We start from the raw sequence: 17,201 nt of genomic DNA on the forward strand, positions 1-17,201 counted from the left end.
ACATTTAATGTTTTAGAACATCAAACATATACAGAAACATAGGCTACCTAAAAAGTGACCACAAGTGTTTGCACAAGTTGCCTCCTGTTACAGTTACAGTAGACCTTAGCCTACAAGATCAAATGAAAACGGGTAAAACGGGGGCGACATTTTTTACTAGATGGGCGTTGCTTTAGTTGGCTTTGGACTAAGAAATCTGAACCAGATCAAAAATTATAACTCTACCAAATAAACATGTAGCCTAACGATAACTAACAATGTTGTGTTCGTTGCAATTGACACTCATCTAGGCTAGCCTTGTCACACATAGGCTACCCGAGTAAACTCCCATTTGTTTGTAATTCCTGTTGTTGGGTGAACATTGTGCTGCCTCTGTTTGAATATTATTTAGCGGGTGGAACTGACTCTAAAGTTGCCCTTCGCGATAGTCTCTCAGTCGGTGACCCACCCCCTTTGCCTGCCATTCCTAGCATTCCCCTCTTGGAGAACCCAGCTGGCTACGGCGCACGCGTAGAACGTGGAGGAGGCCATGTTAAAGTTACAGTGAAGTCAGCCTTGATTTTTTTCTGACGACGTATGTTTATATTGTTGGTTTCCCGTTGTTTGTTGAGCCAGAGTCCCAACAAACAGAACGGTTGGATAAAGAAACTGGAGTTCTAAAAATGAATTCCAGTTTCGACCTTTCAAGGCGAAATCCGCAGGAGGATTTTGAGCTCATACAGAGAATTGGAAGCGGGACCTACGGAGATGTGTACAAGGTAAATCTGAGGCTTTCAGCTAGATCCCGTCTGGCTAAACGACATTATTCTGACATCATACGTCAATATGGAATATAACACGACCCGTGGTCATTGCACTGGTAATTAAGTGGCATGTTCAGTCTGCCATCGCTGTGAAAGAAGACAATTAACTTGTCAACTGCAGTTGTTGTTCAACTGGAATGTGAAGCTATGTTTACTTGGCACCACAGAATATTTCGGGTAGCTTAAATCAGTTCATCCACAGCGCTGCTAGCTAGCTCGATGCAGCAGATGCAGGGTATTGGTAGGCAAAAGACTAATAAAAAAGAGGAGATTCAGTACCCCTTCAAGAACGGCATAAATGCCTGACCAGGGAATGGTGATAACTTCAGTTGACCGTTCCACTTGTTTCATTCAGACTGGTATCACCTGCAATAACTTCCTCTCTAGACCCAAGAAAACGATACAGTCACGCTGAAGAGGCCTCAAACATGTACCGCCTACTTGATCAAGACTAAAGAGTTAACAAGAATGCTTTAGTAAGAGACTATATTTTGAGAACAGGGAACTGCTTTATTCCGGCTTAGTTGCTATTTCCAATTTTGATATAACATAAAAGACTTGACAGCCCATTTTGTATGTATCTTGAGCTTGTGTCTTTGCACTGTGACCCTGTGTTTGAGAAATAATTTCTTTAAAACAATGAGCATTGTTTTTGAAATAGAAGTGTGCCTACAAGTTGAGAATATTAACAGATCGATCTACAAAAGCTCACCTGAAAGTGATGATGACCGATGCAAATACAAAAGGTTGTGCAACCATTAAAGGCCATTTTAGGCAATCATGTCCCTCTGGTGGCCTTTTTTGCTGGACATGTTCTTAGACAGGCATAAAACAAGACTAACATCCAATTCAAAGACCTCCTAACTTCAGAGACAAGAAGGGTAATTTGTGTTTACATACATTCAAACCAGTCAAAATGCTCACACGCTTTTGAGCATTGACAATGGTTTCCTGAGACCATTGTAGACCAGCTCTACCTTCCCCTGGCGTCAAGCAAGGCTACTAGCTTTAGCTTAGCCCGAAACTTGTTGAATAATCAATCCTTTTTAGATTCTACAGTTACCTGGCCAAATATGTTACCTGGAAACCGAAATCCAAAGATGTTGCAAGTCAGGTTTTAGATTACTCTGCATTACTAAACGCTCAGTAGTATCTCTGTGACATGAAATGGGTTTCCAGGACTTGTCACATAGTTTTTAAACTAACAAGTGCATGAGGTAAATTACATATTATACAGAGTATAATTGATACACAGGCAGGTGAGGATGGTACAAATTAGCCTTGTTCTGTATGGAAAAGGTTCATATTTCACTCAGTCTCTACTCCCTTTGGTCCAGGAAGGACACCCCTTGTTGCAGTTTGGAGAGAGCTGCATTAACTGAGTGAAATTGAAAATCAGATTGACTTTGATAGAGGAATGCAGATGTAATGTGTCTCATAATGGTCCCATACATCTTTTTTTTTCATTTTCCCACCAGTCAATTTTCACCGTCATTTCAGTTCACCATGCTTTTAACTAAGATAACCTTTGCGCATTGGAGAATGCCACCCTGTCTGGGCATTCCAACAAATATTAGCATTCCAAAACATTCATAGAGATAATCATGCAAGGATTCCAATTTGCTTGGATGATCTGATCTGCTTCTTGGAACGTCATACGGAATTAGCATTTGAAAGAATGCCAGGTAACTTAGGCATGCCTGAAAGGGGATGAAATGACTAAAATTGTCTGCTTTTGCCTGTGGTATGTCATTTGATAGCCACACTCTTCACTTTGAGTGATCAGCATAATAGGTTGTGACACTTGATGTGATGTACAGTAACTGTGACTGTTGAAACAAGAAAATAAATAAAATGTTATACCTTTTATCATCAAACTGTGTAACAGTACCATTGTCAGGGTACCTACAGTATGTTTCATAACAACAAACATCATTATTTATTAGCACATGGCTTGTGGCTGTGACTGGATGTATTAGAAGGGAAGTGTGTCAGACTTAACTTGGGTTGTTTTGATAGTTCTGTGGCTTCTATGTACCCAGCAAGTAGTTTTGTATTGATTTTTTACAATCTGAGGAAACAATATTACATAGGGAGGGAGTGTGTTAATGTGGACAGATGGGATAGGAAGAAGGACAAACGGAAGGGGGGAGAGAGAGGAAATGAGAGAGTGTAAAAAGGAAGGTGGAGTGAGAAAGGGGATGAGGAAGGCAGAGAGAGGCAGAGTGAAGATGAGGGTAGTAAAAGAGAGAAGTGGAGAAAGGAGGAGAGGCAGAGGAACAGGGATGGGGGGGAAAACGAGGAAGGAGAGAGGCGAGGGGTGGAAACCTGGTGTTGCAGCATATTTAAGTTGCAGCCCTAGTTCAAGAGGAATGTGCGTCCATTAGGGCTGCATGATTATGGCCAAAATGATAATCACAATTATTTTGATCAATATTGAGATCACAATTAATTATCACGATTATTTGTTGATTTTAACCTAATCACATTTTATTGACATAATGCATTGTACCTGCAGAATGGATGTGAATAAAACTCAAAATATACAATCAATAAAAAACGAATATTCCATAACAGAATGTAAACAAATGAGAACATTTCAGAACTATGCAGAAAATACTAGTTTACAGGTTTTTGGAAAGTTTTACTACGCGTATTCGAATTGAAAACGATCTCCGTCCACACTAGCGTTTTCATATCGTTTTCCAAATGTTTGCCGTCCACACTAACACGGGTACATGACAATCATTGTCACGGTCACGCCACTCCTGCCCCTCCCTCCCGCCACGGTGCCTTGTTTAGATACTCCTCTGGCAATACTATTTGGTGTTTTAAAATGTTCCAACCAGCTGGCTGTTCAGCCAGGTCTCACCCAGAATCGCCGCTCTATGTTTGGTTTAAACCGTCTTCTCTGCCTTGTCCCCCTATCATTCAGACACACCGAGTAGGTTCCAACGCTCGCCTTCTGCGTAAGAGTAACGCGTATCTAGCCTATAAAGCAGGGCTCCAGACTGCGACCAATGGTCGCATTTTGCGACCAGTTTTTTAGACAATGCAAGCATTTTTTACAAACACTCGCGCATGTGCGACCGACAAATTTTGAATTCATTGCACAATGTCAATGCACAATGTCAGCACACGTTAGCAACGACACAGATACGACGTTCTAGTATGACAACGATATCAGTGTTTCTTCTGCATTAATACCGTAGTTAAAAGTCTAGGAAAGTTGAGGCTATTTTTCGCTAGGTTCCTACGAACGTCTTAAGCCCAATTCATACTTTGCAGACACTTTTGAAAAGGTCGCTGACAGAAATGGCGTCACGGTCGACACTTTTAACCGTCGCTTGAAAGTGTTGCCTACCAGGAGAAATTTCTACTGGCGCTGATGTTGTCACATAGTGTCACTCAAGTGTGATTGGCTAGATAGACGGCACGCGTCGTTGACTTCACTGTTTTGAATGAGATTGGCGGAGCAAGTTGGAACATATCCACACCTTTATAATGCCTCTCAAAATTAGCTACAGCAATTTTTTCCGATCGATCACCTAGGCTACAAAGCCTTAACAATGTAACCATGGCTATGAATGTAACGGTAAAATGATTCTGTATACGTCTAGCGAACCTTGAGCACAGGCGACTGTTTGCCGAAGTATAAATGCAGCAGCCTGAGCTAGGCTTTTTTTTTTCGTCAGCGACCATTTAAAAAATGTCTGTGAAATAAGTATAAATTACGCTTAATCTGCCAGACAAATGGGTGCCCCTTCGTTCTTTTGATGAGCAGTTTCACGAGCCCTTCTTACCCGGCGTCATGGAGCCTAGCAGCTAAATACTTATTTAGCACTAGCGTTGCTACTGTATCCCTGCCTGTGTTTGAGCTGTTGCGCTGTTATACTCAGCAAGTGTTGTAGTGTCGGAGGACTGATCAAAAAGTGCATCCTACATTTAAGTCATTTAGCTAAGACTTGCATGTACAGTACGTAATGTCACATTAAATAATGTATTTAAACTCAAGATTATATGGTGCGTCGCTGCATATCAGTTGTAAAAATGACAGTAAAAAACTTTTTTTACTGTCATTTATCTTATCTGCAACCGACACAGGCACACCCCACAATTTCCCCAGAATTTGTCCCAGGGGCGATTCTAGGATCAGACCTTTAGGGGTGCTCAGCCCCCAATGAGAATGTGACATGAATACAGTGCCTTGCAAAAGTGCTAAACGTAAACCCCCTTGCTAATATATAAATCCCTAGTTTCACTGGATAACAATTAATACATTTATGTATTATTATGCAAAATATTGAATGAAAAAACTAAGGATGTCCCGTTCTTCATGAACTACCAGCATCAAATGATAATAAACAATATATTTAAAATATATTATTTTTAGGGGTGCTGAGAATATATTTAGGGGTGCTTGAGCACTCCTAAAATGGGACTAAAATTGCCACTGAATTGTACCCTCTCTAGTTACATTAATAAATGCATTGCAGGTAGGGCTGGGCGGTATGATGGTATACACCGTGCAACGGTAGAAATGTGTCTACTGGGAGAGATTTGGTTATACCGTTTTAACCGCGGTATACTTTTCAGTGTTTCCCACACAGACTAATTTGTGGCGGTACAGACTAACACCGGCAGCCACATATTGCATTTCGTAAACACTATTTAGGTTAAACATGCAGCGAATTCTTTCAGCTGCATTTCCTTTCCCTGCTCTCCCTCCTTCTCTCTGTCACTTAGCTACGCGTCTTTCTCACATACATAGTCACAACGTCAGCACTTGTTAGCAACGATGCATACATTCGCCGTTCTAGTAAGACAGACAGCTATATCAGCGAGCATTCAGCTTAATATCTAGGAAAGTTCAGGCTACTTTTCGCTAGGTACCTAGTACGAACTTAATCGAAGGTTCCCCTTTGTTTTTTTGGTGAGAAGTCTCAGGAGCTAGCTACTTACCTGGCGTCATGGAGCCGACCAATTAAATAGTTATTTAGCACTAGCGTTGCTATTTGCACATGCAGAAATTATTTGTTTGTGGTTGATTTTGTGAAGGTGTGAATAATGTTGGATGAATATTTAATATAATAAAGTTCTGTGTAACAAATTATTAACAAAGGAATCATTTTTAAACCCCCCCCCCCCCCCGTTTGTCTGAGGGCATTACGGATCCGTATTGCGCTGTGAGTACTAGGTCACCACGCGGATGGCATGACTGCGCATCAGCCAATCGGAACGCTCGTACTAGTAACTGAGTCTTGTTTTTAACTCTAGTTTTGTCTAATTCTAGTTTTGTCTCTCTTTGACAGTTGTTTTTGTTTGTAATAAATAATCAAGTGTGATGATGAAGTACGGTATGGTTATATAGTACAATTTATTAATGAAATTGACTATATTTACTATATCAATTACTATACCGTGATATATACCGTAACTGTGATATAAAATTACTCATACCGTGATAGGAGATTTTGGCCATATCGCCCATCCCTAATTGCAGGTCAATATAAGGTGTGCCCCTAAATTTTCTGCTTGCGCTCCTAAAATTTTCAGTCAGGGGCTACTGTGCTCCTAGTAAAAAAAGTTAGTCTGGAGCCCTGCTATAAAGTGATAATACTTGTACCTGAAGTACACTTACTAAACTGGTAAATAAATTATAGAGATGGAGCAGCATATTTCTTTCACTTTCCATGTTCATCTTGACATTATAGCTATAGAGCGAAAGCTACCCCCAATGCTATGGCAACTGAACGTCATCGTATCTGAAAAGCTCCGTGGACCCCGTCCACACGCGTACCCGGCGTTTTCAAATGTCTCTGGCTAGTGGAGCGTATTTGAAATGCTCAGTTTTCAGAGTACATATATGTATGAGTTTCTAAATTTACTCGGGCTGGTGTGGACGGGGCCTCTGTCCTCTGTAAACGTCTACATCTAGAAACTAAGCTGCGTGGTGCAGGGAACATCTCGTGATCAGACATTAGGTACGTGTATTCGACTCCATACAGCGCCGCAGCCGGCTGAAGCCTGCAGATTGGAGAGTTTACCATAGCCCAATTCATAAAATTACAAAATGTCCAACTTTACAGAGCCGTTTATAACTCCTCCCCGACTGCAAGTGGCAACTCTCGCTGGTCGTCTCATGCAGCCGCAGCCGATGTCGAACGCACCTATTGGTTTACGGAGCGCTAGATTGGCTTTGCAAAAAATTACTTTGTTCGTTCTATTAACGGAATGACGCATTTTAAATATCGCTCGATCACGTGAATTTGATCGTGGGAAGCCGAAATCGTGATCGTGAATAAAATTCGATTAATCATGCAGCCCTAGCGTCCATCCTCTCTTTCTCAGGGCTGCAGTGGGAACTGGAAAAAGGGTTGTGTAATCGGATGCCTCCGTCACTTTTTCTGTCAACCCCATCTCTTTCTCTGATTCCTCTCAATCACGGGAAAATGATGCTTTTCTGTACGATGAGGGGAGGGAAGGGGAGTGAGGTGGGACTGGCTAGGTTCAGACTGGGCCCTGTTGACCTAAATTGTCCATTTAAACCATCCGCAAGCATGAGGATGGGTTTCATTTGGTTTAAGATGCTTACTACTTGATCTCTGTAATCCTGCTAAGCCTTATTAGTCCTACTTTCCAACTTTCTCCTCTGTTTGTCTGTCTGCATGTCTGTCTGTCTGTTTTTCTTTCTGCCTCCTGTATGTCTGTCTGTATTTCAGTTTGTGTTTGTCTCCTGTATGTCTGTCGGTCTTTGTCTCTCTGTCTCTTCTGTCAGTCTGTGTCTGTCTCTCTGTGTTGACTGTCTGCTTGTCTGTATATCTCTCTGTATGTTACTGTGTGTGTCTGTTTGTCTGTCTTCTGCCTGTCTCCCTGCCTGCCAGCCTGCCAGTACTAGAGAAAGCAATGCAGTTGAAATTCCAGTTCAAGCTTATAGGCTGGACTGCTGATATTATCACACTGTTAACTATTCAGATCATCCAGTTCTTGGAGAAGGAATCAAATTTGTTAGGTCAGTTTTGATCTCTCTCCTTCTCTCTCCCCCACCGTCGCTCTCATTTCCTTTGGTTTCCTACCACTGTTACAGAAACCCTACTGTCGTTATGGAATGGACAACAAATCACATTTCTATGCTCTATTCAAGGGGACACAGTCCCAGCTTTTCATTCATCAGTATAAAGCATGTCTTTTACTCGTCATCCTTTTGGTCAGAAATAGCGCATGGGGAAATATTAGACGGAACCGTGGTTTTTAGCGACGGTCCCTCATGAATGTTGTCACCCAATCCTTTTACACTCTCAATTTTAAAGTGAATTTGCTGGGGACAATTTTTTTAAAGCGCTCCATTAATTCATAAATTATTTACCAGTGTCCCACAACTGGGCATTGTCCCTTCCTGTAACGATATCACAGCGCTGAGATTGGAATCTCACAATACATGCCAGGGCTCACACAAACCCTGATTTTTTTAACACCTCAGGTTGATATATTTAGATTAGGACATAGATGTTATTTGAATGTCGTATGGTTTTCAGAAGCATGACATTTGAATTGTCAGGCTCGTGGTACTCATGGATCCAGGACCATTTTTCTGATTTTGGTTGAGAATTTGATGTTTGTGTCTTGCTCACAAAATGTATTCGGAAGTTGGTGAGCCCTGCTCGACCATGTGGGTGGAAAGATTGAATAATTAATTTGGTGGGGTCCTAAAACCATTCAGGTGCCTGGCGGTATTTTACCGACAGTGAAAAGAAGTGAGATTGAGATTGTCGAGATTAAGACAACTTAAATCACTGAGACGTCGGCTCATCTAGCTCGTCGTCACATTGACTACAGCTTTGCAATGTGTGCTTTTGTGGCATTCATTATGCATGGCACTATTTGTGCATTCCACAAAGGGAGCATTGGATTTTGATGACTGTGTTTTAGTGCTAACCCTCCCTGATCTATCAAACTTTGGAAACACTTTTTCATGCACCCAAATGTTCCTTTTATTACAACTCTGGACGTTGACAGGGGGGGTCAGATGGCTGAGTGGTTAGGGAATTGGGCTATTAATCAGAAGGTTGCCGGTTCAATTCCCGGCCATGCCGAATGACGTTGTGTCCTTGGGCAAGACACTTCACCTTACTTGCCTCCGGGGAAATGTCCCTGTACTTGCTGTAAGTCGCTCTGGATAAGATAAGAGCGTCTGCTAAATGACTACATTTAAATGTAATGACAGCATGGATTGAATGTATTGTCCTAAAGAGGTGGGGACAATATACAGTATGGTGTGATGAACCAGGTATTTAATGGTTAATCCCTGTTTCCTGTCAACCACCCGTCTTCGTTGCTTTGGAAGATAGGAAGTTTCGAATTTTGTTAGGTAAATGAGAGAATCATGTGTCGGGTCGCAAACAACCTGAACATTAAAGCAATGGAAACCTCTTTTTACATAGATGGCATAACCATGTGCTTGAATGACTGATTGGTTGTTCTTAATGGAATTGTAGTGCTGGAAATAAATTCTGTGTAAGTAGTCAATTACGAAGAGGCCATTTGGTAGAAGCAGCATCACCGCCCGACACGTCCTGTCAACACACCCAAAACCTGCTTCGCCAACTCTGTGGCAAACATTGCAGAATATTCGCATGCCACACCTGAAGTGGAATGAACAAATGTAATGCCCAGAGCAAAGACGACTGCATAACGAAAGAGTTTTGAATGTTTTCGGTGGTTTTAAAGCTAATTTACCAGAAAAGTCAGTAGGACTGAGACACTAGGAAACTGGGTGGCTTAAACCAGACAATAGTTTGTAGCCTAATATGTGAACCTTCTATGACATGATAGTCCTATGGAATTCCAGTGTCAAACCCTGTTTTGCTCTACAGCTTGTCTTTGCATGCATTGTGAGATTTTAAGACTGCTTTCTGCATAGGCTTCCACTTTGATTTAGGTGTCCTTATTACTTGTAATGCACGCGTCTACTTCAACAACAATGTTAAGGGTTCAAATGTTATAGAAGTAGAGTTAAACCTACTAATAGTCAGGGTTCAACATAAAAACAAAATTGCGACTGGCCCCACGGGCCAGTGGGTTTGAAATTTACTGGCTCCAAGGCCATTTTTACTGCCCCCCCCTCCAAAAGTAGTAATTTATCATTGTTACAACAAAACCAAAGACTTATAAGTTATGTTATTCTGTTAACATGTTTAACCATTTTTTAAACGCATCCTGGATATAAAAAGAACAAAAATAAAATCACATTTCTAGTGATAAAAAATAATAAGGTAATAGTCAGCAAAACAATTGACTTTTAACCTAAAAAATTACGTGCTCTCTTCCCTGCTGACAGCCATCTCTGCACGACTGTCTGGCTGAAACTGAAATCTCTGGTCCCTCAATTCTAATTTTTAAAAGCTTCCATTGCATTTCATCAGTATGATACTAAGTACCCAAGTCGACACCATTCTTTTGCTGCAGTTCAATAGCCCGGGGGAACAAGGCGAACGTCTGTCCATCTTAATTACGTGATATGCAGTTGTTATAAGTCGTGCAATAACATGATGGGCATCTGCATTTAAATTCCTAACCAGCATGGTCAACGGCCTGGAAGACGGATTGTCAACCATCCGCTTAGCTGTCTGCTATCATGGCTGGTCAGGGATTGTTTTCGAAAATTGTTGGTGCCGGTGTAAAAAAGATCCACTTTTGTCTGCTTTAGACGGGAACATACGACAGACGGCACAGTGCATCTTAGCTCCATAAAAAAAGTTGCTTCCGTTTGAACTCATAGCTCTACTTTGCTTTCATCTTCACTTCTGTCTCGCGCCAGTTGTTTAAAAATGTATCGAGATTAGAGAATTACAATTTGACAACCACTCAACTCTTGATTTGCCAAATGTGCGCCCCACGAGCTGCAAAGTTATTTATGCATTTAGCAGATAGCAAAACATGAAGGACGTTAACTTTTATGATGTGATTTTCTTTTTTTCAATCAATAATTTGCAGTGGCCCGATCGGGCCAGTGAGTTGCTATTTAACTTTCCCGACGTTACTTTTTACTGGCCCCGGGCCATCGGGCCATCGCTTATGTCGAACCCTGAATAGGCAAGCCTAACTAAAGACTCCTTGTTTCTTCATACCTTTTCTGCACATTATGTAATTTGTACCTCATTGGCTCTTGTTTTCAGACCTGGTCCTTGACATAAGTTTTAGTTATTTGTGTCCACCTTGGGTTCAGATGGATATTATGGAGTAATGGGCTCCACACTCTTTTTTCCCAAGGAGTACATTTGCTCCTAAAAGAAAAAAATGTAGGAGCACAGTGAACATTTTTAGTTTTACAAACAAAATTCTGTGTATGTGAGTGTGTATGCATGTACTAACGAACATGTCTGTGGAATATGGAAGGATAGGCCAAAACCTTTAATTCTGTGTTCGTATTTAGGCAACACACTTGGCCGTCTTAAGACAACATAAATTGCCGTCTTAACAAGGCTGTTTGAATGTCTTAAGACTTGTGGACTATCTATGCTTTTAATTGTTTGGGGCAACATAGGGCAATTCCAGCGTTATGGATGTGACATTTGTACTCAAAATGACAAGAAAAATGTATCAGTAAAACAAAGCTTCTTACAATATGCAAATTTGTCATGCATATTCTGAAAGTACTCAATGGGTAGAATAGAGGAGGAAAACTATTTTTTGCAAAAAAATATTTTTCAGACACAATTATTACAAAAACACCCGCGTTATGGATGTGACGAGAAATGAGTCATTTTCTGGAGACTGTACTTTTTTCTGTAACTCTGTGAACCCTTAAGTCTAATGTAGAAAGTTTGATTTTGACATGATCATGGAGTTTTAGGTGAACATAAAAATAGCCATTTTTAAAACATTTAGTCTTTTATGCAGAATGTTTTGAGGAAAAACCTGCGTTATGGATGTGACATTATTCTGTTATGGATGTGACGTGTCTGAAATAGACACAGAATCTGTTGGGAAATCAAGAATCAAACTTTCACAGCGCTTTTCTCAACATATAAAATAACTTGTGAAATAGTTTTAACATTAAGAAAACCATCTGAAATGTCACTGGAGATTTTCAAGATGGCCACCAAAATAGCATTGATGATTACATTTTGGGCCCTATTTTAACTATCTGAAACGTAAGTATCAAAAAGTGAAACGCAAGAGACTTTGTGGGCGGGACTGTTGCTATTATACCGGCGGGATAAATGACTCTGCGCCTGGCGCAAATCTAAAATGGGTTGGTCTGAAGTAGCTACATTACTCATAGGCGTGGTTTGGGCGTAATGTGCAATAAACCAATCAGAGCAACATCTCACATTTCCTTTAAGAGCAGGCGCGCTTGATATCTTGCGGATCGCTATTATTACTGAATTTGCCACAATTGTTAAAAATCAAATTCACATACAGAGACTCATGAAACTCTTTTCAATCATTGACATGGAATAAATGTAACGTAGCTTGCAGAAAAAGGAGCCTGGCCTCGCCAGTAGTGCGCATGGGCCAAGCATGCACCAAAATAGCATCTGAATAACGCGCCATTGACTTTAGACTAACTTTTTCCTGGTCTGTGGCGGAATTGTTTTTTGCAAACTGCTAAATAACACCAAGGAACGTTTGCGCCGGAACACGCCCCCTCTTTTCGCTGAACTGCCCTGGGAGCGCAAGTTCCTTCCCTAATTTACCGACGTGCGTCTGTGAAGGGAAAAGTCTGCTTTCCGTTGAGTGTAAAATAGGAATGATACTTGCGTCAGTGTACAAAGTCAATTGCGCTGGGTACAAGAAAAGGAACCCTTATCTTTTTTTAGATGGAGTTGTTGTCAATTACTATTATAAAAGTTCAGAATGGTCACCAATCATCTTTAGCTGTGAATACTCTCACACAGTCTTACAAATGATTTTGAGTAATGAACACAAAAAATGTATTTTTTTTAAATATTTCTCTTTTTTGGGAAACCAGCATTTTGGATATGACATTTGAACGTCATGGATGTGACGTGTCTGGACCAGTCTTCTGCAAATTACATAAAACACCTACATGAAAAGGGATTTTCAACATTAAACTATTAATTAAGCACTGAAATTAAAAACATTGAGTTACAAAATAAACTGTGTGAAATACCCCCAAAACACAGTCAATGACCCCTTTAAGACATCTTTGATCGAAGCTGTCAACTCTACCTCAGCTTGATCCGACAGGTAGTGCAAGCAAATTACAGAGCGCCGCCTTAAATGCCTAAACCAATTGAGTCCCTCGAGCACTTTTGAGTTGCCTCTAGTAGGAAGTAAATATTACAAACATGGAGCGGGGATCGAGGTTATGGCAAACACAGGTACGGCAAGACAATTAGGCTACTCGAAATGTCAGTATCACTGGAGAAGATGTCGATCGTTGAAGATGTTTACGCTATATCATGTTACCCATGATTCCGACTATAATCATGACTGGAATGTCTGTTTCACTGAAACACGTCGGTGAAAGGGTTATAACAGCTGAAAACATGATTGTTAGCTTTGCCGTTTCATTTGAGAACATTTCTATTGTGTTGTGAACAGTGTATTGTGAAGATTTACATTGTGTAGCGTCTGTAACGTCACATCCATAACGCATCATTAAAGTTTTTAAAACTTACAAAGGGGAAAGATTTTTTTATTAAACTAACCATTGGTATAAATAAGCTTTGCACAGAAACTTTGGATGTTGTAGCATCGGCACTGTTTGATAGTCATAAACCTATTCTACAAAACGTTACGGACGTGACTTGGCCATGGAACTCACTGACTCATAAACAAGGGGCTTAATGCATTCAAGGAGTTGTGCTTTTAACTCAAGCTGAGCATACACAATGCTCTATCATTCCCTTGTCAATCAGGAAAATGCTAAATGGTAAAATGTTCTTGAAAACTGGAGTCCATTTACCCCGTTCTTGAAATGGTACAAAACGGCCATTTGACAAATGTTTTTTTTTGCATGAGTGCACAACTTGTATATTATGTAAAAGAGTGCAATTGTCTATAAATTTAGATCAGAGTGTTTACATGCAACAAAATATAGAACTAAGTGAACATTTTAACAACAGTTATATTTGTGTGGGCACAACCTTTTTTTTTTTATATGGTAAGGGTGACCTTTGCATGGAATTGCCCCATACTAGAGCCTGACCGATAAAGGATTTTTAAGGTCGATAGCGATACAAATATTTGGGGATAAAAAAAATGTATATATCGGCCAATATATATATATTTTTTTAATCCAGAAACACGTAACAAAACATAAACAGATGTCCCTAACATTATTTGTAGTTATTCATGAGTCCTCAATAAAATAATATGATAATGCAGTTTAAAAATAAACTTGTTTGTTGTCACAACAGAAGAGAGGAACATCAAAATATATTAAAGTTATTATGAATAAAATTCAGATATGAAATTTAAAGGGCTTTGAACAGGGACGTTGTAAAGTGCCCTCTGGTGGACAAACTATGCAATGCCAACACTCATAACATGGTTGAAGGGTGTTTTGTCCGTTTTTATTGATTTAATATTCATTTATCATATATAAAAAAAAAAAATGTACTTCAATATTGTGTTTATATGATATCTGACTGTAAGAGTATCTTATGTTCATATATATACTTGAATGTTTGTTCACTTTTGTTATTGCAAAAAAAAAATATATATATTTTATCGGCCATTATAAATGCCGATACCGATAGTTTGGAAAATGCCTTATATCGGCCGATAATATCGGTCCGCCGATAAATCGGTTGGGCTCTACAACCTTTTTGACATTGCTACCAACATACCCATCCCCTTTTGATGTAGTGTCTGCATTGGGCTGTATGTAGTCCTATGTGGTGATCATGTGGTCTCTTAAGTATCTATCTAGTTTCTTACATGCACGTGATTTAGGATTTAGGATTTGGGACAGTCCATTTGTGTGGGGGAGATCAACTTGTGCAGGTTAATCCATAAAATGTTTAATCTTTATTTAACTGTGTTTATGATATAAGCAAAAAATAACCAGTAGCTTACTAAATACATGTTAATATTATTTCTTAAACATGTTTAACCCGTTAATGAGTAGCATCACATACAGTATGTGATTGTTTAAATGTCAGTCCCACAGCGTAACATTGCAAATATGTGATATATGTGAATATGTGAGACACATTCCCTGCAGACAGTCCTTGAAATATGCGTGCATTCTATTATATGAGTTGCCTTGTGTTCTGCGTTCATGTGATAGTTTTGGACCCTTCAAGAAGGGTCTCAAGACTTATCTGTTGATCTTACACTTATATATCATAATTAATTAATTCTTAGAGTTATGATTTGTATATTTATGGTATAAAAAAATATATAGCCTACATATTGATATTGTACTGTTATTATTGCTATTTTGCTTAATATTGGCTTAGCAACTTAGCAAAAAAAAAATCCTGTTAATTTAAATTATTGTAAGATTTATATTTTGTCGCTTTGGACAAAAGTGTCTGCTAAATTCAATACAGAAACACACACAGCCTACCTCCCTTCCTGAGTCCCTGTTAATTTGCCTACTCCTTACCACGTCGTCAACTACTCTTTCTTCAATCTTTGTCTCACTCACTCCTATGGCCCTGTCATGTTAAAATGCTCCTCGGCTTTTTCCCTGACCCTGTCAGTATGTTTCTGCCTCTCTGAGCCAGCTACCTGTCCTCCTTCTTTGACAGGTAATGCTGATATTGAAGCAGCTAAAGCCCCCCAAACATGCTTGAAATCTTTGCACATTTTGTGGCATTCGCCTGTAGATTTTTTATATTTTTCTCCCTTAGGTTTTCCGCGCCTCCCTTGCGCTTTGGTGGTCGTTTCTCCATTTTAGCGATGCTAAACTTTAACAATGCTAAACCAGCATATGCATTAGTTAACAGCTTGTGTCTCAGGGCCTGCGGGAGGCGATATTATGAATCAGGGGAAGGGGGTTCCTGAATTTGATTGCGTGAGGCCAGTGCCAATAAAGAAAATTAACCAATGGGCCGCTGTCAGATCTCTATAGGCCGGCCAGACCCAAAAATCTTTTACCAATGGGCCGTCGTCAGTTCTTTATGGACTGTTGTTATGTCCCTACTGGTTTCCAAACTAACTGGTTTCCCAGCTGTGCGATCGAATCCCACTTCCTGCGAGCCTGCATGAAGCCTTTTATTTTGTTCCCATTTATTTTGTTCTGAATGGAAATGTAGTGCGCATGTAGCCTATACTTTCATATTTGCCACAGCAATAATGATATCCGACTTGAAAATCGCCAGTAAGCCTAATATGTTTGTGAATTTTTGACGAATCTGGTGATAGAGGTAGACTGATCGGTGAACGCACAGCTGGGAAACCAGTTAGTTTGCAAACCAGTAGGGACATAACACCGGCCCGACCAAAAAATTTAAACGCCTATAAATTATATCGGCGATTCGGTCCACCGGGCAAATGCCTGGTATTCCAGATGGCCAGTCCAGCCCTGGCTTCAAAATTTACTACTGAGAAGGCAAACAATGAACACTAGCATGGGAGTAGCATTGCTAAGAGTATTATGCTAGCCTAGGTAACTTGGCCCAGAAGCTAACTAAAGCTAGCTAGCTACTGTTTCTGAAAAATTATTTGCTCTGTGGGGACCGTTGGAAATTAGGGGTTAGGGAAAAAAATCTATTCACATTTGAATCGCGATTCAGTCTTTTAGCTATTTACATCAATTCACAAATTTATAAATTTGATTTAAAAAAAAAAATATATATATATATATATATATATATAAATGAATCGTGACCCCGAGATTCAAATCGAATCGTGAGGTACCAAAAGAATCCAACCCCTATTGGAAATATTTAGAACTCACTCAGCTAAAGGTTAAAACGAGACAAGTTGAGTGGGTAATTGTTTCCTCTCCTGCAATGATCGTTATCTGGTTTCCCCTCACAAACAAATGAAGTGGTAGCACCCAATTATAAACATCTTAAGATTTCTATCTTCCTAAAACGGCCAAATGTGTCTTCTTAATGCAAACACTAAATTACAGGTTTTGGCACATGGCTTTCCATAGTGGAACAGCACATAACCTACCATGAAAATCACACATTGACCCATGCCTACTTTTGATTTATTGTATTGCATTCATTTGAGTGCAAAATACAGTTTTTCGAGCTTATACATTACACTGGACTAACATTGTTATTATGTGCAGTAGGGCTGTCAAAATTCCTCAAAAATGACCTTTGAATATTCCCTACAAAAAAACACATATATTCGAAATATATTTGAATTTCTGGTTGCGCATTAGGTATGTCAATTACAAGACAAATTAAGACAATGAAACATAACTACTTGTATACTGTAGGTAGGCCTAATTTATTAAGT

The 17,201-nt window shown here is 39.8% G+C and overlaps 1 protein-coding gene across 2 annotated transcripts in view; it reads left to right on the forward strand.

The window, feature by feature from the left end:
• Positions 1–489: 489 nt before the first annotated feature.
• The window catches only part of map4k3a (mitogen-activated protein kinase kinase kinase kinase 3a), an 86,530-nt gene continuing 69,818 nt past the window's right edge, over positions 490–17,201 (forward strand). Inside the window, exon 1 of one of the 2 annotated variants that reach the window (XM_047043498.1) lies at positions 490–758. In XM_047043498.1, coding sequence (XP_046899454.1) covers positions 663–758 — 96 coding nt within the window. In that variant the 5' untranslated portion in view covers positions 490–662. The remainder of the gene's footprint in view (positions 759–17,201) is intronic. The other variant, XM_047043499.1, reaches the window with a different exon arrangement.

Source organism: Hypomesus transpacificus, chromosome 21 (assembly GCF_021917145.1).
Source record: "Hypomesus transpacificus isolate Combined female chromosome 21, fHypTra1, whole genome shotgun sequence".
Lineage (NCBI taxonomy): Eukaryota > Metazoa > Chordata > Actinopteri > Osmeriformes > Osmeridae > Hypomesus > Hypomesus transpacificus.